We start from the raw sequence: 23,776 nt of genomic DNA, 5'->3' as shown, positions 1-23,776 counted from the left end.
ACTTCGGAGCAGATTCATCTGTAAGATGGCTTTCACCCTTTCTGGAGAAATCTTTCTAGCTCCCTCCACAATAATGTTCCCAGATATTGAGCTTCTTTGTAACAGTACTGCAGTTTACCTGGATACACTTTGTGTCCGTTCTCAGCCAGATGATTCAAGATTACGGGTGTGTCATCTTTACATGCATCATGTGTTTCTGATGCCACAAGCAGATCATCCTTGTACGAAATGAGGGTAGACTTACAGGGCACCTGTAGGGTTTCCAGATTTCTCTTCAGAATCTGGTTAAAAATTGATGGACTTTTGAATAACCTTGTGGACACAACATCATGTTAATACCTTCTGCTGGAACACAAAGGAGAACATTTACTGGCTTGCTTCATGAAAAGGCACTGAAAGGAAAGCTTGACATAAATCAGTGACAGTAAACTACTTTGCAGTACATGGTATTTGAAAAAAATACTGTGACTTGATTCTGTACCACGGCACAACAGGGCACCACTATCTTATTCACTTTCCTCAATTCTTGAACTATCCTGTACTTGCCATTGGCCTTCTATAAGCCCATAATTGGGGAATTACATGGACTCACAATTATTTCCCTCAAGATCCCCTTCTGTAACATATCCTCTCACTGGTTTTATTCCTGAAATGATTTCTGGAGTCAAATGATATGGTAACACAACCCACAGTCAAGAATTCACAGACTTTCTCAGTCATCTTAATTTGAAGCATCAGAAGAGCACATCTCTTTGGCCTCAGGCCAATGGCTTTGTTGATTGTTTCATGATTACTCTTCAGAAAGCTGCCCAGCGTGCTGTAGTAAAGAAGCTCGACCTTAAGGCTGTCTTAAATCCGACTCTTCGAGCTTACCGTTCAACCCCTCACTCGACCACAGGTGAAAGCCATGACGACCAAGTTACCACAATGGACCAGCCAAAGATCATACACTGAGGAAGAGACCTGCATGAAAGACAAGGATTGTAAAAGGAAAATGCAGGTCTATGCAGACAAGCGTTGACATGCAAAAGACGTTACGTTCACAATGGAGATATAGTGCTTGTTCGACAGCAACCATTTCATGTTGTAACCACCAAAGGAAACATGGGGACTGCCCAACGTCCTGGGAAGTCCAATACATGAGATTCCTCGCATTTCCAACATGTGACTCGTCGCTCGTCAGGCACTGATGTCAATGTAGAGACTGGATCTAAAAGGACACGTGAAGACCCCCCTAACTGCTGTGGTTTCTACATCCCCAATGCCGGTCATGGACACGTATACTTCCTTTCCCCATTTTCTAAAGACACAGTTGGTGCGTGTGCGTGTAATAACAGCACCTCAAAGGATTATTGAAGAGCTTTTGTTGTGTAGATATTTGGGAAAAAAATGATTGTATTTAACAGTGGGGGAGATGTAGTGTTGTGTGAGTGGGTAATGATGGAACCCTTGTGTCTCCTGATGGACTCCGCTGAACTGTGAAGTAAGCATTAGAGTTTAGTGAAGTGAATGCATGTTTAGAATGATGAGTTCACGGTTGCACACTGAGGAATAGAGACGTGTTATAGTAAGCTCCTGAGTATGACGTAGTCATTGGCGAGTACCCGGGCTGGGGAGAATGCTACAGTAGTCATTGACACTTAGATGTACTCTTCAAATGCAGCTCTATTAGCTCATCTGAAATGTAGGTGTATGTGCTATTAGTTCATATATTAGAGTAGCATGTGCCTATTTAAGGCTTGCTAGAGATGTAGCTTCCATGCTGAGCTAATGCCTCTCGAAAAACTTGGAAGGCATTCTGCTTTTCAGCATTTATTCTTCTGTTGCGACCTAGCTTTCTGATTAGAGGAACTTGCTGTTGTACCTGCATCCAAGAAGCAGGAAATCTTAGACTATTGCACCCTTGTGTTGCTGTTGGGAACTAGCTGCCCGCCAAAGTGGCCACAACACAATGCAGGGAAAGATTTAGCAAATGTTACTTTAATGATGTAGGTGGGCAGTACTTCCAGTGCTCAGACTGCAGTAAGTCAGTGCATGTTTTTTTAAGTTGCGTAAGGAGGCCAAGATCACAAGGATGTACTTCAGTTTAAGCCATGTGGGCAAGGACATGTTCAAAAAAGAATACAGCACAAATGTTTGGGCACCAGCTCGCTCCAATGTGACCTAAAAACGTACAACCAGCCGCAGCCCAAGCAAGTAAGAGCAGTGAGGCGGTGGGGCCGGGTTGAGGGGGGGATTTGACAGCTGAGGGAAAAGTAAATAAATAATTAATTTTCCCTGGTGGTCGACTGTCAAAATCCCTCCCACCCCGCCTCACCGCTCCACGGCTCTTACCTGCACGGGCTTCGGCTGCATACAGCTATGCAGAATGGTCTGCCAGTGCCATGACTCCCCAGCACCATTTGAAAATATGTTCTTCCCTGTTGGGCTTGACTTGGCACACTCCAGCTAATTCTTTGTCAGTGGATGTTTGGGTGTTAATTTATGTGTGTATTTGATTGAATATGCCAGAGCATGTGACATTGTCCTTTGTCCCAGAACATGTAACATGCAAAACATTGTTTGTTGTGAAAGGTTTTGCAATGTATTTGAATGATGGATATCTCTGTTATTTTTATGCAATTTCGTTTCCCCATAGATGTCATTTTTCACCCCTGGAAGAAGGAAGAAAACGGGAACCAGACTCGTGTAATTCTGTACACTATCACCCTCACCAACCCACTGGCTCCAAAAACTGCCACTGTCACAGAGACTCAGGTATAAAGTTTGTGGGTCATCAAAAGGTTCTCCATCTGCTTGTTAGGCATGTGCCATATGCATCGCCGGCTTCCTCACATCTGGAAATTAAAGCTGACACTCTGGTGCGAAGAACGCTGATATTTTTAAGTGTCTTACTCCACTAGAGCTATTAAGTTTAGTCATCACCACCACCACTAACCCCTCATTACGAGTTGGCTGGCTAAGGCTGCAGGAGTACTAGGGGCAGAAATATCTGATTCCGGCCAGTATCCTAATAATACAGACATTAATTTTTGTCCCTGGTATGAGTACTGTCTGTGCATGGATGAAAACGTGTATGCATTCAATCCAGTTTAGAAGACTGTTCGGCTGATAGAACAGTGCGTGTCACATGGGCTTTTGCCACGGAGAGTATCTGAGCAGTGGGGATTCTTTGACCTTGGTCCATCACTTTTCTATTCCACCTGTGGTTTTGTAGCAGTTAGAAGGGTACTGGGCTCTACCTATGCCCACATCTCTTATTTCTCTTTACATGCAGATATGCCAAATATGGATCTGCATTCAGTAAAACTGGTCCTGTGTTTCCAGACCTGGGAATTTTGGGTCCGAAAGGATGCTGTAGGATGGTGGAACACTATCACTCCTAAGGGTCTTAAATTGGTAATGAGGCCATAAGCGCCTCGCATTGAGTCATCAGGTCACGTGCTGTTTAAAGTGTTTCATTTCAGATGCATTGCAAAGAAGCCCATACATCATTATGCTTTGTCTTAGGCAACATATGCAATGTTTATGTAAGATCATCTCTGATGTACGTATATTGTTTATGCCTCATGCTACCATTGGACTGCTCCAAAATATGTCTTTGGTAGCATGATGAAGTACTTTGTTTTACGTCACTATCTGACACGTCATCTAATCTTCTTTGAGTCAGATGATTCATTAATGACAACAGAAATTCCACAAAAATATCACTTTTGAGTGGCTTTTCCAATTAAAAATTAAAATTATTACGAAAAAGTGTTTCTGGTTCCATCTGGTCTCCTCGCTGTTACTCAACCTTTACGTAGGGCGCTCATAGTCAGCAGTCAAATGTCATAGAGCAACCCGAGAACATGCAACATGAGTCATGAAAAGGTACAGCACCTGGAAATGGTGTGATAAGTAATCGGAATATGAGCCTGCCGCATTGGGGTGCTTCGTGTATGGGAGGTGTGAGGATGGCAACACACTAGTGTGTGTTCTCAGATGTAGGCATCCAGCTGTTTTGCATAGGGCTAATGTGTATGGTGGGATCATCATTCCTCCAGGATCATACTAGATACAAATGTGTTATTTATTTAGCTATGTCTTCTTACATAGCACACTAAACCATGTGGCATAAGCATACTATACATAAAACAAGAGAAGACGTTTTAAATTAACAGAGGTGACAGAGGTATTACCTCTGTCACCTCTGTTAATTTAAAACTTCAGCAACATCGTATGCTATTTCTTTTGTACTACACGCCTGAAATTATTTCTAAATGGGCTGCGCCTAATGTGACACCTAAAACCCACTGCCCTAAATGTTTATTTTTTGCTGCGGATGTTAGACACATGTTTATTACGTGTCCAGCACTCTCCACCTTCTGGTCATTGATTGCAAAGGAGCTATGTAATCTGTCGGGTCGTAACATTATTATTTCTGAGAAAGAGATTCTTTTGGGGTTAATAGAGGACCCAGGCTCCATATCAACTGCTTTATTTTCCATTATTATGGCTTGTTGCCGTTTATGCATTGCCAGGGCTTGGATTGAGCCAAAACCTCCAACATTTGCGGAGTTTTGGCAGTTAATAAGAGGGTATACGAGATGGAGATTGCCTTAGCCAAGGTCAGGGGCCTCTCCTCCCAAATTAGAATAGAACAAATTTGGCTCTGTCTACAATGGGATTAAGTGTTACAGATTGTAAATGTCTTTTTGTTTGCATTTATTCTGCCTTGATGTCCTCCATGCTATGACCAAGAGAAGACATGCTTTAGCTCACATCAAACTGCATGGACAAAAAAATACTTTACAATTGAACAAGCACAAACCAATAACGGAGAAAGGTTCAGTTGAGTTGGTCCCAGAACGATCCTCAATCAGGAAAGAAACTGAGTAAGGGGCGGGTTAGAGAATCGAGATGGGGAGGAGAAGAAGTGAGGAATATTCAAGGGAGATGTAGGGGCCAAGAATGGGAGGATAGCTTGAGGAGGACAGAGAAAGGTGTGCAGCATGAGTTAAAAAAAAGTGGGCAATTTGAATTATTGGAGGGAGAAAAAAATGGAAAGAGGAAACAATGTGGAAGCAGAGGCAACTTAGAAGAAGAAAATGTTCAGAGGAAATTCTGTTCTGCTGTTGAAAAAGAGGATGAGTGCTTTTGGTGGCTTTCAAAGAGAAAAACATTTTATTTATTTTTGTAATGAAAAATTAATAGAGAGTCAGATGGTCGAAGTTTCATCGTGAGCAAGTTTCAAATTGATGCCTCCGCTCCTGAAAAGTATTGTGTACCTGTGTTTACATGTATCATTTGATTTACATATATCAGCCACATAGAAAATAATCCAAAGATCCTTGTTATATGCCCTGTGTTGGCATATTGTGTTGAGCATGTATTTACATGTGTTGTAGTAGGACAAGATTATTCTCTGGTGTTCAACCATGCCACTGGAGTGGTGTAAGGCAACATGGGTGTCTGTTAAATTCTCAAGTGGTGTATTTTCTTTTCAGACTCTCTACAAGGCCAGTCAGGAGAGTGAGTGCTATGTGATTGATGCAGAAGTACTTACGCATGATGTCCCATATCATGATTATTTTTACACCATTAACCGCTACACGCTTACAAGGGTCGCCAGGAATAAAAGCCGACTGAGGTGAGAATTACAGTTTTCTGTATGCATCTATGAGGAATTGTAAGTCACAATTCCAACTCTGTCACATGATTCTTCAGCTTGGTTCTAGTAAACCTTTTTCAAAATGCATGCTTTGGGGTAGATGCCATTGAATTTTGTTACAAATTGATCTATGTGGCTCTGACTTCCACTACTCTTTAGTTTCCAAATTTATTGTTATAGGTAGGACCTAAAGTCAAAAATGCAGAAAGGTATTTAAGTACATCCAGTGAGGACCCAAAGAAAGCATGTTTTTCCCTTGTTGTAAATAATTCTGGGTTAATTTAGAAGTGAGTGGCAATATAGAAACATTGATTCTTGGCAGATATAGGAAAATTGCAATGAATGGAGTTACTGCTGCTGTGTTTTAAGTCAGCAGTAATTTTATCCCAATGTGCAAGCTAATTGAGGTTTGATAGAATCTGCCAGAAACTTCAGAATTTATAATACCTCAAATCGTTAAGTAAGTCCTTTTGTTTGATTGTTTGTATACTTTACTATAGTAAAGTATACAAAAACACTGTCTGCGAATTTGAGCGAACTAATTCACCTCTTAATTTTAATAGCTAGTTTGTTATTGCCTGGAAAATGTACACGCACCCTAAAATTGTAATTTGCAAGTGTACTAATAAATTTGGCCGGATATTGCCATCTTTATCACAACTGTGATAATTGTGTTGTACTGTTCTTGTACTTGCCATATACCATATGCTCGAGCTAGGCCTTGAGTGCACCTCGATCCCGAAAGTCTTGATGATGTTGACTGTACATCACAAACTGAGTATCCAGTGCTGTAGTTAGAATGGATCTCAATAATTCTTATGTTTAAATTCCAGAAAAAGAGCGTGATAACAGAACAGTGCTCTATGTTGGATAAACTAACAATGAAGCTTAGTCAGATCTTTCTCAAGCCCTGTGCCCCCAGGAGATCAGAATCAATCACTGTCAACCTGACTCCATCACCATGTGTGAATCCCCAAAACGTGCTTCACTGAGAACTTCAACCCATTTTCAAAGTAGGACAGTTAACATGCTTCTGGTAGGCAGAGCTTTAAGTGGGATGAAAAAACTGGAGGGTCACAAGCTAAAAATCAGTACTTAGCATAGCGTGCCGCCCAACTTGTATTTTGCTGTTTTTGTCATTGCCTCCAGATATATGATACAACAAGTAACATCATAACTACAACAAGTCAGGACTATTGGCTTTGTCAATGGTTTTTAGTTGCATAAGATAAATAAGCAGCAACTATGGCTTGTGTATAATATTGAAAATGCTTCCACTTAAAGCCCTGACACCACGACGATGTTGCTGCTTCTGAGTTTCAAAAAGAGAAGGGAAACCAAGGAGGAAAATTACTCTCTTTAAAGGGTTTCCCTTGCCCTATAACGCTCACCTGGCATGACGTCATGCCGTAACTCCTCCACTAGTGAGAAGTGAGCAGTGTGAGCACGCGCACATCGATGTGCCAGCTGTCACTGCAGTCGGAAAAAACAGACCGCCTGTGCCAGGGCACAAAACAGAGCTCAATAGAGACCCGTTTCGAGGCCCCCCTCAAAAAACTGCTGGTGCTCAGTACCGGTGAGACCCGGCCCACTTAAAGCCCTGCTGGTAGGTCTAACATTTTATCGCAAGTTAATCCAAAAGGCACTGAATGCTTAAGTGGATCTGAAGCCAATTAATAACACAGTTGTTTATCGGTATATTAATCAGTATGAAATTAGAGGTGTCAATTTGCTGTTCTATGGGAGAGAGAGCTGATTCTGCAGTCACTATTATGTGCATTTATATGGTGTACCACAAGGCAGCATGTGTCCCATAGCACAGTATGCGACTCTCTTGACCCTCAATAGACCAAGGAGGAATGAAAATATGTCCAGCTTTGTCAGTCATTCATATCTGTGACTGACAAATCAAAGAGGTTTGATGCTATGCTGTGAATTCTCCGAAGACTGTGCCAAATGGGTAAATGGATAAACCATAGAAGATTTTGATGAGTTTGTCAGTTTGCATCTAAATAAAGAGTAGGGCCTCCAAAGGACATGGTGCTTTCTGCAGCACTCTACATGAAGAGCAAATCCCTAAATAAGAAGGTGGGTTATGCAGCACCACTCGTTACCAGAGTACTAATTTTGCATTACCTGTTGGAGGCATTTTGTTTTAATTTCCTTTCCTGTTTTTATGCTGCAGGGTTTCCACAGAGCTTCGGTACAGAAAACAGCCTTGGGGGCTGGTGAAAACCTTTATAGAAAAAAACCTCTGGAGTGGACTGGATGATTACTTCCACCACTTAGGTATTCTTGTAGATGCATGACTACTTATTTATTTTATTTATGTATAGGTTTTGCTGTGTGTTCAACTAAAGACTGTTTCAAAGTGCTCAATAGGCAAGTGATGGAGTAAATCAATAGTCACAAACAATTAAACTAATCCAAGCCCCTGATGGAGAAGGTGGATCTTTGGCTGTTAGCAGAATTTCCTGGAGTTAGCCTGGGGGCAAAGAGATTAAGGCAAGTATCTCCAGAGGGTAGAGCCAGAAGAGTGGGTGAACTTTCCCACCAAATCATTTGTTTCTTAGTGGTGTTGTTAGCCCAACTGTAGGCCTCTGCTCTTTTGGTATAGGTGAAACACTTTGCCAAGGTACTCCAGACATTGCTGTACAGGGCTCTGTAGACCAAGTAAAGAGTTTTAAATCTTACACTTTGTTTAACCAGTATACAATAGAGGGGACTCTGAAAATGTGTGATATTATCTTTTTTTGAACCAGAATGAGTCTAGCCACAAAGGTTTGAGCTCGTCAACGTTTACTCATCATTGAGGTCTGTTCATTGATGTGTCAGCAGTAGTGTTACATTATGTTATATTATATTATAAGCATTTGTAAAGTGCACTGTAAACCAGTAGGGTATCCTGGAGCGGAAAGCAGGTGCAGGCCTAGCAAGGCCTAGGACTGGTGGGTGGCAGTCTGTTTGCAGACTGATGTAAAACAGCAGATTGTTCCAAGCCTTAGGAGCGATGACTACAAGCCCGACCGCCAGCTCTTGTTCTGTGTATGTGGGGAATGTATTTGAGTAGTAGTCTGTCAGAGCAAAGGTGCGTGGTGGGTTTGGAGATTGAGATTCAGTGGGTTATATAAGCTGGGCCTGTGTTGTATAGGGCTTTGTAGTGTGTATGAAGAGTGTAAACAGTCCTTGTTTGTGTATTGGAAGTCAGTGGAGCTCCCTGAGGTGCGGTGTGATGTGCGTATGGTGTGGAAGGTTGAGTGTGATCCAGGCTGCGGAATTCTGAAGGGTTTTAAGTCGCCTGGTGAGTTGCTTGCTTGTGCCACTGTAGCCCAGCTTGCTTGTGATGATGGCCTGGGTGACAGCTTTGCATGTGCTGGTTGGGAGTCACTTGAAGATATTCCTAAGTACCTTCAGGGTGTAGAAGCAAGAGGCAACCACAAGGTCCTAGAGGATGAGGGCTGGCTCTTCTTTTCCCAGGATCATACAGATATCATCTGTTGTGGCTAGGAGAGCTGTTTCTGTGCTGTGGTTAGGTGTGAAGTCAGATCGTGTGGCATCGAGTAGTTGGTGTGACTTGGCATGGTTGGTTAGGTGCTTTTTCGCCAGCTTCTCCAGGACTTTGGCAGGGAGTTGGGTCTGTAATTGCCAGGTGGTGATGTCATTCTTGAGCAAGGGGAGAGCGGTGGCATGTTTCCAAGAGTCCTGGTAAATGGCTGTTGAGACTGAGACGTTCAGGGTCGTGGTGAGTGCCAAACGTATGGGCAGTGGTCCTTTGATGAAGACGTGTTGGGGCCAAGGATCCAATATGGCCCCATAGTAAATGGACTGCGTGGTGGAGGCAGTTTCTTCAGTTTAGATGTCGGGCCTTTTGATCAGTGTGGTTTCCTTGGACAAGATTAGGATCATGTTGTGAGTTCTGCTTCGTCCGTTTGAGAGTTGAAGTTGTCATTTATGATTGTTATTTTGCTGGGGGGGACTTGTAGAGCTTTAGGCAGAGGTCATGTGAGGGAGTGATGCTGTTGAGGTGGCCACTGAGGAGGTGAAACCTTTCACAATGGAAAAGATCTCTTTACTTCTGTTTGAGCTGGTGTCATTGCAGTTCACAAATGCCGAACATGTGGTGGTACGGATCTGCTGGTGGTAGCGTCTGATTGCATATTTGAAGGGGTTCTTGTCCTCATTGTTCTCTCTCATTTGCCAGCGGTGTCCCAGTTGTTTACAGTGGTGGTTCTTCATAATGAGCTATACCATGTATCAACTGCTCTACATCTAGGGGCTTTTTTGGGATTGAGGGGAGCCAGGATGTTTGTAATTGAGTCGAGTAGGCTGCTGCTGTGTTCAGGCCGGTGTTCAATGAACGTGGTTGTCAGGACTTCATCTAGGAGTTTGTTCCAGTCCAGCAAAATGGTTTGGCAGTGGTAGATCTGTATTGGCAGGACAGGGATGGCGAATTTTATGAGGAAGTGGTCAGTCGAGGTGACTGGCATGGGCTTGTTAATTGAGATGTTGTTGAAGGTGGTGAAATTCATGTCCAGAGGGTGACCGACGGATTGTGTGGGTTCTTTACCATGAAGAGTGAGGCCGGTTTTACACATCTTTGAGTAGTGTGGTAGTTTTCTAGATGGTGCCGTCTTCCAGGTTGCAATTCAGGTCTCCGGACAGGATGAAGGCACTAGGTAGAGGGATGCAGTGAAGTGCATGATCATGTCAGCAAAGTTGGTGAGAGTTCTGGAAGTCCGTAGATGAGGGTGCCACTCTCAAGGTGAAGCTGGCTGTGATGTGGAGCTTGGAGGACAGGTGTTCCTTGTTGCTGGGGGATTTGTCCGGGTAGGTTGTGCAAATGTTGGAGTACTTGAAGATGATGGTGATTCTGCCGAAGGGTTTCTGTGGTCTGTCCTTTCTGATAGTTTTGTAGCTGGGAGGATGGCTGTGGAAATGTCAGGGCCACTTGTGGAGTCAGACAGGTCTCCATGAGGAACAGAAGGTCATGGGCATGATTGTGTAGCATGTCCCAGATCTCTGTGGCCTGTTTTGTGGGAGGGCGGGTGTTGAGGTTGAGGAGTATGCAGAAGTGTTAAGGAGTGTGAAGTGCAGTGTGGTTGGTGGCTGGTGAGTGTGGGTCTGAGTGAGTGAGTCGTTGGGTGCTGTAAGTGCAGGAGTTGTGAGCATGGAAGAGTGCACAAGAGTTTTCAAGTGGTGCAAAAGAATGCCCCTTCAGTGTTGTGTGGTTATCGACAAGGGTGGGGTGTGGAGGAGTGGGGACGTGTTTATCCCCAAAAAGGTGATGAAGTTGAAAGGATACCTTCTGAGTCAAATTGTTAACTTGCATGGTAAATGATAATGTAGAGTTGAAATGACTGTAGATTTTAGGATGAAGCTTAATGTTGTTAAGAGAGGACCTAATTCTTGCGCTAGTCAAACAGGAGGGCCTGGCTTCCCATGAATGAAGAGGATTTCAAATGTGTTCCAATCCATGTAGCAGTTTTTGAGCTACGTGATGTCACATCTGCATGGGGCAAAATCATTCTAGATCATGTGGGCTTTTAATGTAAATCTGGATGTCATTAGGATACAACTGATATCTAACCTTATATCTACAGAGAGCAGTTATTAGACGTTGCAGAAACACAACGAAAGAAACTTGTGGCATACCACACTTCATTTCAGGGTGAAAAGGATATTGCTTTATCGGTTGCATGTGTTTTGGGAGGAAAAATAAAACTGCTGGAGATTACTTCTTTAAGTACGATGAGCTATCCAGTTAAATGAGACCAATATTGTGGCAAATAGCATGAGAAAAAGAGAAGATATTTCAGTCTATTGGAGCAGTGGTAAGAGGTCAAAATGTGCAGTACATTGTATAATGACCTTTATCTTTCAAACTATTATGACCTGTCATCATCTGATGAAAAAACAGAATACACGTTGGTAAACAACCAATATTGCACTTTCATCAGGTATTGCTGTTATGACAGAGATTCGATGCATGTTACATGGGTTACGGTAACTAATTATTGGAAACGCCTTTAATGCTGCTCCAACTTCATTCCTTTCTCCAAAGCAAGGTGGAAGGCTAGCATACGCAGCATGGCAATCTAGTCACAGTGCAAAAGTAACAAATTACGTTGATGCAACAATAGTTGTCAATTTTCTGGAATAAATTCCCATGTGATACGCCACGCATCCAATGATATATTTTTTAAAACTATAAATATAGAACACAATGTGAAGAGGACACTGAGGCATGGTCAGTTGATGTTTCCATTCAACAAGGAACGGATGCATCATCTGATTCTTGGCTACAAAAAGTATCCGATTCCCCCCTCTGTTGTTGGGAGGAGTGTTAGATTTGTTTTAAGTGATGTTCACCCCATATCTCATGTGCCAATAAAGATTTCCACCAAATAGACAGAATCCAAAAGTTTTTGGGTGCACACTTATTACTTTGTAAGTATTATATATTTTAAACATTTGCTCAAAGAAGGAAATTAACACTGAACCCAGTGCATGTATTGTGTTATGTTTTCAAGATACTTTGTTATCAATGTAACATTTTCTCGGGGTACCATTTAAGTAGCTTTCATGAAAGAGTATCCTTACGGACAAAACCCAGAAGCTCAGAATTTTCAAATGTTCATATAAATAGCCTCATTTTGCTACTCGGTTCTATGCAGCACGATAATGCAAAATGTGAATTTACAACTAATGTAAAGTTGAAAAAGTATTCTAACAAGTAAATGCTTAATCTCTTACATCACTGGTTGCTCTCAAAATGCAACGGGGTATATTAGACACTTTGTGTCACATGATAATCTGTGGAATAACACCTAAGTGTCAGTAACATGGTATTGAGTGTGTTTCTGCATGTTATTTGATCTCACTATCAGAAATGGACATTAAAGAAAGCAAAGGACTTCTGCATCTGTTTTGCTAATGTTATTGCCCCGTAATACAATTTTGCAAAGACAGTTGATGTCAACGCAAGCCCTGGTGTAAGTATCTGGGCAAAAATCAAAGCAAGTGCAACATGCACTAAGAACGTAGGGTTCACAGGTGCTAAGATGTACACAAGTACTCTGCCCTTCATAGTCCTAATATGGGTCTAAATGATATTGAAAGTACCTAGCCATTCTGCTTTTGCATTGCAAGCTCCACATCCAACAGCACCTTGTCTGTACGGCAACTGATCATCAAGCTGTAGGTCATAACATACATGTTCAAGGGAGAGTCAGATCTACCTATTAACTTCTAGTCCTTCTTCAAGATGTTCGACATTCCTACTAATTGGTTGCAGGAGAAAATTGCATGGCTAGTAACATAGAAGATAAAAGGTAAGCAACACTTTTTGTAATTGGAATTGCTAAGAAAGTATTTGCTTAGCTGTGAGAAGTATTGGTAGTGGTGGATGGAAGAATCAAACCATTGTATGCTACCAAAAATCCAATGACATTCATAAACTTGAAATCAATGTTTATTTTTCAGAAAATGAGCTCACTAAAACTGAGAGTGCCTACCTATCTGAGCTCCATCGGCAATCCCCCAAAGAGAAAGTAAGTAAGGTAGCAGCTGTTCGGCGGAGAAAGCGGATCCATTCTCATTTACGGGTCCCTCATCTTGATGAACCACTTAGCCCAATAACCACCCCCACAGATGAAGAGGTCATACACAGGATCAAGCATGTGGCAGGTGGGAATCTTTATCTCCTAACAATGACATTTGTGTAATCCCCTGGGTGTGTGTCTGTAGTTGTATAAATCTTCCAGACACTGAGAGACCCAACAGATACAACTGGCAGTCATTTCCATTAGATCTAGTTGCGGTTGTCCACACTTTCAACACCAAGATAGAGAAGGCATTTCCCAACCAGAATACCTGCACGTGGAATGGCTTCTCAAAGAACTCTTTTGGGACTATGCCATTATGGCATCTAATGCCGCAGTTAATGATGTATTCTCTTTTCCAAAGTTATTTAGCATTCTGTCGTCATTCACGGCCAATTCTCTGTTTAAGATATGGTATGACAGTAGTTGTACACCAAAACGTAGCTTCATGTTGCCCATGATTCAATGTCCTTTTTCACCTTCAGTATTTATCTCTGTCAGTAATCAGTAATATAGTGGCCTGAATCTACCACCTGATTCTAAAGTTTTCACACAAAATGCCTCACATTTTATCTCTGCTAGAGCTGTAAGACATATTCATGTTACGCAAGAGCAATATTTCATAATTCCAAAATGTAGGAGTTCTCATATTTCATGTAATGTCTTTTTAAAGCAGTTATGTCTTCTTGCTTCACTTTCTCTGGCAAAAAAGCTGCTTTGAGTTGAAAACATATAGTTAGAACAGTTAAATGGATGTGTTCTGCCACCTCAGAACAATGTTTGTTCTAACGCTGTAGTTCTTAACCTTTTGATTACTTTGGACCCCCACTTAATCATTACATGAATTCGGGTACCCTGACTGAATAATTATTGGAATCTGGGGACAGCACCCACCTCTGCACCATTAGTGAAAGCCAGAGACCCTGGCCTAAGAATTTTTGATGATTTGACCCCCAAAACAATAGACAAAAAAATACTGAAACAAGCATTCATAAAATAAATACACAAATAATGAAATATTTTATTTAATTCTCAAACATATATAAAACTCTGAACATTTTAATTTTAATGGGAAGTCTGAAGCTTTTGAAAATTAATTTTAGGCCACTCATTGTTCATATTATAATCTCTTCCTCTGCTCCCACAAATAAATCTGAGGATACTATCTTAATTTTTAGATTCTAATTTCAAATTCCTTCACATTTACGTTTTTTTTCTTAATTTTCATCTTTACATTTTGCTTCTTCATTTATAAACACATTACTGATTTGTTACTATTATTTAATTTTATAAAAATTCTTTGACCACCTGAATCGTTTTTGCGGACCCCCAAGGGTCCTGGGCTACAGGTTAAGAACCACTGCTTTAACGAGTTTCCTACTGTATCTCACTTGACTTTTGTATAAGAGGTACGACCTTGTGATCAAAATTTGTGTGTGATACCAGCCAAAAGCATCCTGCATAATATACACCAGACATAATTTTCACAACAATTATGTTTTTTAAATGATGGACAAAATGTTGCACGTTCACCCACATCTCTTGTCTACCATTTCATTCATACTGCACATACGTAGGCTTTATTGGTCCCGAACATCCAACAACTCTGCTTCCATTTTCCAAGCATTGTGGGGGGGAAGCAGCTGACTAAAAGCAAAAGGCAAGACAGAAACTCACAAATAAACGGTTTCTTTTCAGGTTCCACACAGACCCGACACTTCTCCGAGGAACGTCATGGTGGTCGTCACTTTCAAAGTGTGTCCAAGCTTCTTCTAGTAATCAGCTGTGTGTAAGTATTGAGTGTAAGGAAAACAAGAACTACTGTGGCTGGGGATGAGTTAAAAGTCAGAGGTGGCTGGAAAATTGTCCAATCCAATCCAAGAAAGCTTTATTCGACAATTGTCATAAAAGCGATACAAAACAAGTACACAGTCCATAAATAGCAATATAAAATGTATACACTTTAATTGATTACTTAAAATAGAATTAAAAACTAAGCAATAAAATTTATAAAAAGAAACATATTTCATCATACTCAAGAATAATACAAGAGCACATCAGAATCAGCTAGGACATCACTCTCTAATGTTCCGGTTTCTTATTATCCACGCCCAGCTTAAGAATTTTGCCACAGCCACAACAATGACCGGTTCTGTGCTAGTACACAGAATCCTTATTGCCTCACCACTTTGTCTAGTACCCAATTGTTGACACATTGGTTTCAACCAGACATGCCTCGGAGATAGGAAGGAAGGACATACAAAAAACATGTGAGTTATCGTTTCTTCATGGGATTTGCAAAAAGGGCATATGATGTTTACATTATTAGACCACCGGGCAGTGAATGAATTCAAGGGCAATGATCCCACCCGTAGCTGAAAGTACAATTTCCTATCTAATGGTAAGTGATGAGGTCCCAAAAAGGCTCAAGCCTTGGGACAGATTTTATATTAAAAAAACTATCCGTTAGAGAGAGGGTGTTACAATCGGTCATTGTCTTTGTATTGGTCCACTCCCAGTAATTTTCTTTTAGCAGGTTTTTTGATGGAAAGGAAGCACCCAGGGGCTTCACCCCTAGATCGCTCAGACCCAAAGCCTCAAAAGTTTTTCGAAGATCCTTGAACCACCCAATTTTATAGGATCCAGCCATAGACAGAACGTCCAGGAACCCCGCTGCATACTGAGCTAATTCCGGGGTTGACCACAGTCTTCGCCAATATAAAATTGGACGTAGTCTAGCTATGTCTGCAATAGAACTCTTCCCCAGATCATACCTAAGGAGAACTAAGGGCGTAGTCTGAGGCAATGATGTGATGCCTCGAAAGAACTTGTTCTCAGAAACAGTAAGGGAGGACAAGTTCTCGAAGCCCCACAATTCAGCTCCATACAGTGCTGTACTAACAGCTTTAGCACTATAGACCTGGAGCACAGGTTTGATTGGTTTTGTTAGGGATTTCTTGAATTCACCACTTATAGCTCCAGTGAGCTGTCTATGTTTTATGGCTGCCAGTTCTTCTGGTGCATCCACTTAAGGTTATCTTGTATAATAACCCCTAGATAAGTAAAAGCCTGTACTTGTTCAAGGGATTGGTTAAACAATAAAAACTTGTTTATAAAATGTCTATGTGGGTTAAAAGCCATAAACTTTGTTTTCTTTACATTAACTTCAAGTCCACGGTCCTCACAGAAAGTCTCAAAAATGCCTAATGCCTGCTGTAGACCGCTAGGAGTCTTGGCAATTAGAAGCGTGTCATCCGCGAACATTAGGATCGGGACTTTCAAACCTGCAAGGGAAGGGGCATCAGTGCTTGCTTCTAAAAGACGTTCGGCTATACCATTAATGTAAAGAGGAAATAAAGTGGGGGCCATTGCACAACCCTGGCGAACCCCACGTTCTACCGGGAAGGCCTCAGTTGTCTCGCCCTGCCCTCCCCATCTGATTCTGGCGGAATTATCATCGTGGAGCATCTGTATTAAGGACAACAGCCCTTGGTGCAGTCCCAGATCCTTCAACACCCTCCAGAATTTGGGGCGAGGGACTAAATCAAAGGCTGCCCTTAGGTCCACAAAGACCGCATAAAGACTCCCCTTACTCAATGTCACGAATTTCCAGTATAAAAGGACAAAGCGGAACACCTGGTCAACCGTGCTAATTTGCTGACGGAAGCCCGCCTGGAATGGAGACAAAATACTGTTTGAGGCTGACCACAGATGGACACGATTTAAGATCAGCCTACCTATGATTTTCTGGGTAGCGTCAATCAAACTAATGGGCCTGTAGTTTTCCGGAAGCGACCAGTCCCCCTTTTTGAATACCGGTATTATCTCAGCCAATTGCCACGCGCCGGGGATAGGGGCACCACGCGCCAGGGCATTAGCAACCAGTTGAATGTATCTCTCCCATTTAACCTTATCACTCAAAAGGAGGTCCACTGGAACCCCATCAGGGCCAGGAGCCTTCCCGGGAGCCTCACCGGTGAGGGCCAGCGTCACTTCTGCACTATTAAAATCAGGAACCAAGATATTTGGGGCAACAATACCTTCGCTAGCTGTTATGTCCAGAAGGGAAGCATACTGAGGTTTAAAATACTCCACCCACCTCTCCGGGGGAACATTATTTTGAGGCCGCTCTGCCTGGCCACCATATCCCCACTTAACGATGCCCCAGAACAATTTGCTGTTGTTCATGGTACTCGCTTCTAAAAGATCCAGCCACTTAAGTTCATCCCAATGACGCTTTGCCCTAGCAATACAACTTTTATAATCATTTCTGGTAGTACGCACAGCACCTACATCACCTTCCTTTAAAGCTTTCCCCAGCAATAGCCTCGACCGTCTACAGTCCTCGTTAAACCAGCTAACTCGACTCGGGGCCAATTTCGGACCAGCATATGAGTGATAAAGGCATTCAACACTCTAGATTCAGAGCGGCTGGCCAGATGAATGGGACATGTACAAATTGACAAAAACATACTGCTACTTAATAAATAGTAGCAAGAACTGATAGGTACTAAGAGGAGATGAATGTGACGGGTACAAGAGGAAGGAAAATGTGTGGAATGAACAAAGGGTAGTAGTGTGTTCAAAGTTGTAAATAGATAAATGGAGGCAGTGGCGAATAAGGAGGATAGGCGAGTATCTGTAAAGTACAGTATTGACCGGGATACAAAGAGAAGATGATCGGTGCACGTGCGAACTGTGTTGTTTGCACTGGGAATTAATAAAATGACTTAGCAGACACACACCATTGTACTATAATACTTTCTCTAATCTCTTCTTTCCTCATTTTGTTTTTCTGACTTTCTCTGTCCGATCCCTTCCATGTCTGTTGGTCTTTGTCTCTCAGTGTGGTGCACTTTGTCTTGTGCTACTACAGGTTGTCTCTACTTTTCTATCCATATTGACCGCTCTTGCTTGCACTGCCTTTTCCCCCATATATGTCCAATCACTCTGCTCTATATGCTGTCTGTGCCCTACTCCTCCTGTCATCCCTAACTTATTTCCCATCTGTTTTACCATCTCTGTCAGCTTCTCATACTCTCAGTTCTCTTTGAATTATTCCCTCCCTCTTGACTCCTTATCCACATATCAGCTTCCCTGCCACAGTTCGTTCATACATTTCATTATTTCTGTTTTAGTCCCCATTCCACCCCCTCTATCTAATGGTTAACGAAACACTTTTCCCATCTCTTCCTATACCTCTCCTCTACCTATGTATTTTCTCTCTTATATTTCCCATGCAGCTGTTGCCGTAACATTATTGTTCCTCTTCTTCTCCCAGATTTTTTCCATATTGTCTACACTAAGTTTTTACATTATCTTTGCCTGTCCGCAAAACTAACCTAGGACACTTTTTGATTGCTAACTTTGGTGACATAATGGGTTTTTTTAAAATCAGACTTTTCAAGTAACTACAATTTATGTAAAATGGTTTTTGTAGCATGATTCTCTTTCGGGGTCACATACTGAGCATTATTCCACCATCTAAAGGCTGAACGAAAAATAAACACGTCAAAGAAAAACAATATTTGCTATTTTAGATTAAACAGTAGATGGCTGAATAGCACACTGCATGTACTCCACATCCATACATCCTGGAAACAATATATTCAACAGAAAAAATGAAATCAGGTTCAAATGATTTCAAATGTGTGCCCCATGATTGATCGAGTTCCCAAAATCCGCAATGCACTGGACACACAACTTCATTGACCACAGCGATTTCGGTAAAAACTTATGTTTAGACCTCAAAACAGGGTATTTATTTGCTGTTTAACAAATCTGGCCAAACTTTTCCACAAAAATGACTTCCACTTTGGGATTTTCTTGACACGTTTTGCGCAGATCTGTCAAGCAGGGGTCTAAATGTGGGCAGGTGTCTCAAAAGTGAATTTATCCATTTTAACATCCGTAGGAAACTTTGCTCCTCAATACAAGAAAAAACAGCTGAATGGAGGTGAACCAATTTGTCTTGCAACAAGTCCTTTACTCATTGAAGGACCAGTGCTTGGTTTGGTGTAAATCTGTTCAGTAGTTTTCAAGAAATTAGCATTTACATTTCATTTAAATGTTTCACTTGGGTATGAGGAGGTACAATTTTAGAGATAGCTGGACCGTTAATTACTGGATCCTCCACTGATTAAAAAACAAGTTGTGCATTGCAGATTCACAAATCAGACCGCGACTCTGATTGGCTAGCATTCACAAAAAGAATTCTCTTGGGGCCAACATTACACAAGACAGTGCACCAAGCATCATGTTGGAAATAATGAAAAGAAAAAGAGGTATAAATGAGCAGAGTGATCCAGTTATGATTAGGACCCGAAATCCACAATTTGCGCAACAGACAGGTACACCATAACTATCACACCATTTTTTCAGTGTAATGTGTACTTAGCTACCTATCTACCTATCTATCTATCTATCTATCTATCTATCTGTCTGTCTGTCTGTCTGTCTGTCTGTCTGTCTGTCTGTCTGTCTGTCTGTCTGTCTGTCTATCTACCTATCTATCTACCTATCTACCTACCTACCTACCTACCTACCTACCTACCTACCTACCTACCTATCTATCTATTCACTGAAAAAACCAAAGGATAAGTTATAGTTAGGAAAAATGTATTCATTTTTTGTATACAAAACCAACTACACAAGCATTAGAAATGCTACAGTTACATTCATAATTTACAGTTATCACTGTGCATCTCCATACAGAGTGTTGTCAACTTAGTAGTCAGGTCACACTACATGACTATAACTTGTGCCTTCCCAATGCACTGCTGATACCCTTTCAGATTACATTACTGATAGCATGTTAAATCATAGCCTTTATAACAAAACTCATGACATCTAAAATAGCATCATTTATGAGAACAGTGTGTATGGTAGCGAGGTGAGTTGTAGTTCATGTAGTGTGGCTACAGAGGAGTACAGTAGAATGCAGTGTCTTAGATTGGAGTGTTGTTGTGTGAAGTCTTGTACAGTAGAGTGGAGAAGAGGGTCGTACACTGTGGTGTCATACAGCAGAGAGTGGTAAAATGTTCTAGAGTGACATAAACTGGAGGGGCATACACTGGAGTACAGTCTTCAAGATTTGGGTGGCGTAGAGTTCAGTGGCATGCGTGGAGTGAAGTGTTGTAGAGTGGGGTAGAGAGGCGTTGAGTGGAGGGGCATACAGAGGCATAGAGTCCTAAATAGGGTAGGGGTATTGAGTGAAGCGGCGTGTAGAGTATAGTGAAGTATCATAGAGTGGAGTGTTTTTGAGTTGAGTGTGGTAGAGTAGCACAGAGTAGAGTAGAGTGTTGTAGAATGAAGTAGTGTAGAGTGGAGTGTTGTACAGTGGTGTAGAGTGGAGTAAAGTGTTGTGGAGTTGAATTGATTGCAGTGGTGTAGCATAGTGTCAGAAAATGTCAGGGAGTGGCATAGAGTGGAACAGAGTCTTGTAGATTGGAGTGGAGTAGAGTGAATTGGCATAGAGTGGAGTGGTGTAGAGTGGCAACTCATAGTGTACAGTTGAGTGTTGTAGAGTGGCATTGACTACTGGGGCATACATTGGTGTAAGAGTGGAGTAGCACTGAGTGCAGTAGCGTCATAAGAGGACAGTGAAGTGCCATAGATTAGAATGCTGTCGAGTAGAGTGGGGTAGCATAGAGTGGGTTACGGTGAAGTAGAGTGTTGTCCAGTGGAGTGTCGTAGTATAGAGTGGAGGAGAGTGTCAGAGAGTGGAGGGATGTGTCATAACGTTGAGTGGCTTGTCACAGATGGGAGTGGAGTGCCTTGTTGTACAGTGTAGTGGAGGGGCATAGAGTGTAGATCCATGTTGTAGAGTGGAGTTGCATAGAGTTGAGTAGAGTGTTGTAGAAAGGAGCCACGTAGAGTGGAGTGTCGTACAGTGGGGTAGAGTGTGATACAGTAGAGTAAAGTGGAAAGGCATCACTTAGAGTGAAGTTAAGTGTCAGAGTGGAGTGGCATTTCGTACAGAGGACTTGAGTGACATTTCATAGTGTCAGAAACTGTTGTGGAGTGGCATATCGTGGAGTAGAGTGTAGAGTGGAGTGAATTGGCATAGAGTGGAGTGGCATGTCTTATAGTAGAGTGTTGTTGAGTGTCCTACAGTGGAGAGGCGTAGACTTTAGTGGCGTAGAGTGGAGTGGTGTGTCGTACAGTAAAGTAGAGTGGTATGTTGTGGAGTAGAGTGTTGTCATAGAGTAGCATATTGTACAGTGTCTTACAGTGGAGGGTCAAAGTGTGGAGTGAGGCTCAGTATAGTGGCTTACAGTGGAGTGGTGTAGAATAGAGTCAAGTATGGTAGTATAGATTGGAGTATAGTGGAATAGCGTACTGTGGATTGTCATGGCGTATCGCACAGTGGAGTGGCATAGAATGGAGTTGGGTATAGTAGAATAACATAGAGTTTAGTGGCATAGAATGGAGTTGGTTACAGTAGAATAATGTAGAGTTTAGTTGCGTAGAGTGAAGTAGAGAGTTTTCCAGTGGAGGGTCGTAGAATAGAGTGGAGGAGAGTGCATGTAGAGTCAAGTGCTGTGTGATATAGTGGAGAGCTAGTCATAGAGGGGAGGGGAGTGTCATGTTGCACAGTGCAGTGGAGGGGAATAGAGTGGAGTACAGTGGCATAGAGTTTATTACAGTGTTGTAGTGTGGAGTTACATAGAGTGTTGTAGAGTGGAGCGGCGTAAAGTGGAATGTCATGCAGTGGCATACAGTGGGGTAAATTGTGGTACAGTGGAGTGGAGAGGAGTTGGGAAGAGTGGAGTGGCAAAGAATAGAGTGGAGTACAGTGTCAGAGTGGAGTGGCATGTCGTACAGTGGAGTCAAGTGGCATGTCAAAGAGTGTCAAAGTGTTGTGAAGTGGCATTTAGGGGAGTAGAGTCTTGTGGAGTTGATTGGCATAGAGTGGGGTGGCATGTAGTAGAGTGTCATAGACTAGAGCAAAATGCTGTTTTACAGAGTGGCATGTCATGCAGTGTCTTGCAGTGGAGAGGCGTAAAGTTTAGTGACGTAGAGTGGAGTGGTGTGTCATACAGTAAAGTGGAGTGGTGTGTTGTGTTGTAGAGTAGATTGTTGTCATAGAGTAGCATGCTGGACAGTGTCTTACAGTGGAGGGGCATAGAATGGAGTCAGGTACAATGTAGTGGCACACAGTGGAGTGGTGTAGAATAAAGTGGGATAGAGTGAAGTGTGGTTGAGTGGATTGGCGTAGAGTGGATTGTCATGGAGTGGCGTACAGTGGAATAGCATAGAGTGGAGTGGTGTAGGGTGGAATGCATACAGTGGAGTGGCATAGGGTGGAGTGAGGTACAGTGTAGTGGTGTACAGTGGAATAGCTTGGAGTGGTGTAGAATGGAGTGGCATATAGTAGTGGCGTACAATGGAGTGGGGTAGAGTGGAGTGGCGTATAGTGTTATAGCCCATAGTGGAGTGGCATAGAGTGGAATAGCGTAAAGTTAAGTGGCATACCATGGAGTAATGCAGAGTGGAGTCGTTTGGAGTGGAATATCAGTGAGTGTAGTGCTGTACATTGGAGTTGTGTGCAGTAGAATTGCATAGAGTGGAGTGGCATAGAATGGAGTGCCATATAGTAGTGGCGTACAATGGAGGGGGGTAGAGTGGAGTAGTGTACAGTGGATTACCATAGAGTGGAGCGGCGTATATTGGAATAGTGTACTGTGGAGTGGCGTAAAGTGAAGTGATATAAAGTGGAGTCGTGTAGAGTGCAGTGTGTTACTTTAAACGGACGTACTATGAAAGTGATTGAACAGATGTAGATGTAATTTGCCAGGAATATTTATTATGGGATGTAAATTGTAATTTTTTGTAGTAGATGTAAATAGTTTTAAAGCTATACCTCTCTGAAGAGCTCTAATGAGAGCGAAAAACGTGTCTATAAATTAGTGAGATTACAAAAAGCAAAGGTGAGCTTGTGTACTTATGCATGTAAGAGCAGGTCACCGAACTAACGCCATATTTGTTAACGGTCTAGTTGACCAGAACAGGAGGAAACCCCTCACTACTTAAGGCCGATGCAAGCTCGGACGTGCAGCGGATGCGCGCAACAGGTGTGCTGGTGGCGCGCCAAAGGCAAGCCCGTCTGAGCCCCCGGCCGCGCACAGCGTCAGCCGTGCAGTCAGATCGGTGAACACTCCTCAGATGCCGGGCCTCCTGGGGTATACCAGAGAACAGCTGCTAGCATTAGGTAAGCCAGTGGCAACTTCTCCCAACCCCATTAGGGCCGATACTCTGACTTCAATTAATAAGGAAAGGAGCATCAACAATCTTAAATGCGGTCTACTAAATGTTAGATCATTGGAGAAACATCATACTGAAAGCTTCCTATTACTGCAGTCGAACAATATGGATGCCTTATTCTTGACGGAAACATAGACCTCACCAGATTTGGGGATTGAGCTGGGACTAGCCTGTCCACCAGGCTATAAGGTTTTTCACAAGCATCGGGTCCTCAAAAAGGGGGGTGGAGTGGGATTGATTTTTAAAGAAAATGGAC

General features: G+C 42.3%; 1 protein-coding gene across 6 annotated transcripts in view; it reads left to right on the top strand.

Annotated features, from left to right (window-relative positions):
* Positions 1-23,776, top strand: part of GRAMD1B (GRAM domain containing 1B) — a 950,052-nt gene that overhangs the window by 867,328 nt on the left and 58,948 nt on the right. For all 6 annotated transcript variants that reach the window (XM_085647254.1, XM_085647256.1, XM_085647255.1 and 3 more), the window contains 5 exons: positions 2,639-2,757; positions 5,490-5,632; positions 7,839-7,942; positions 13,136-13,339; positions 14,953-15,043. In XM_085647254.1, coding sequence (XP_085503380.1) covers positions 2,639-2,757; positions 5,490-5,632; positions 7,839-7,942; positions 13,136-13,339; positions 14,953-15,043 — 661 coding nt within the window. The remainder of the gene's footprint in view (positions 1-2,638; positions 2,758-5,489; positions 5,633-7,838; positions 7,943-13,135; positions 13,340-14,952; positions 15,044-23,776) is intronic.

The sequence above is a fragment of the Triturus cristatus genome, chromosome 3_2 (genome assembly GCF_964204655.1).
Source record: "Triturus cristatus chromosome 3_2, aTriCri1.1, whole genome shotgun sequence".
Taxonomy (NCBI): Eukaryota; Metazoa; Chordata; class Amphibia; order Caudata; family Salamandridae; genus Triturus; species Triturus cristatus.
Note: the sequence above shows the minus strand (reverse complement) of the source record. Positions and strands in the feature narration are given on the sequence as shown.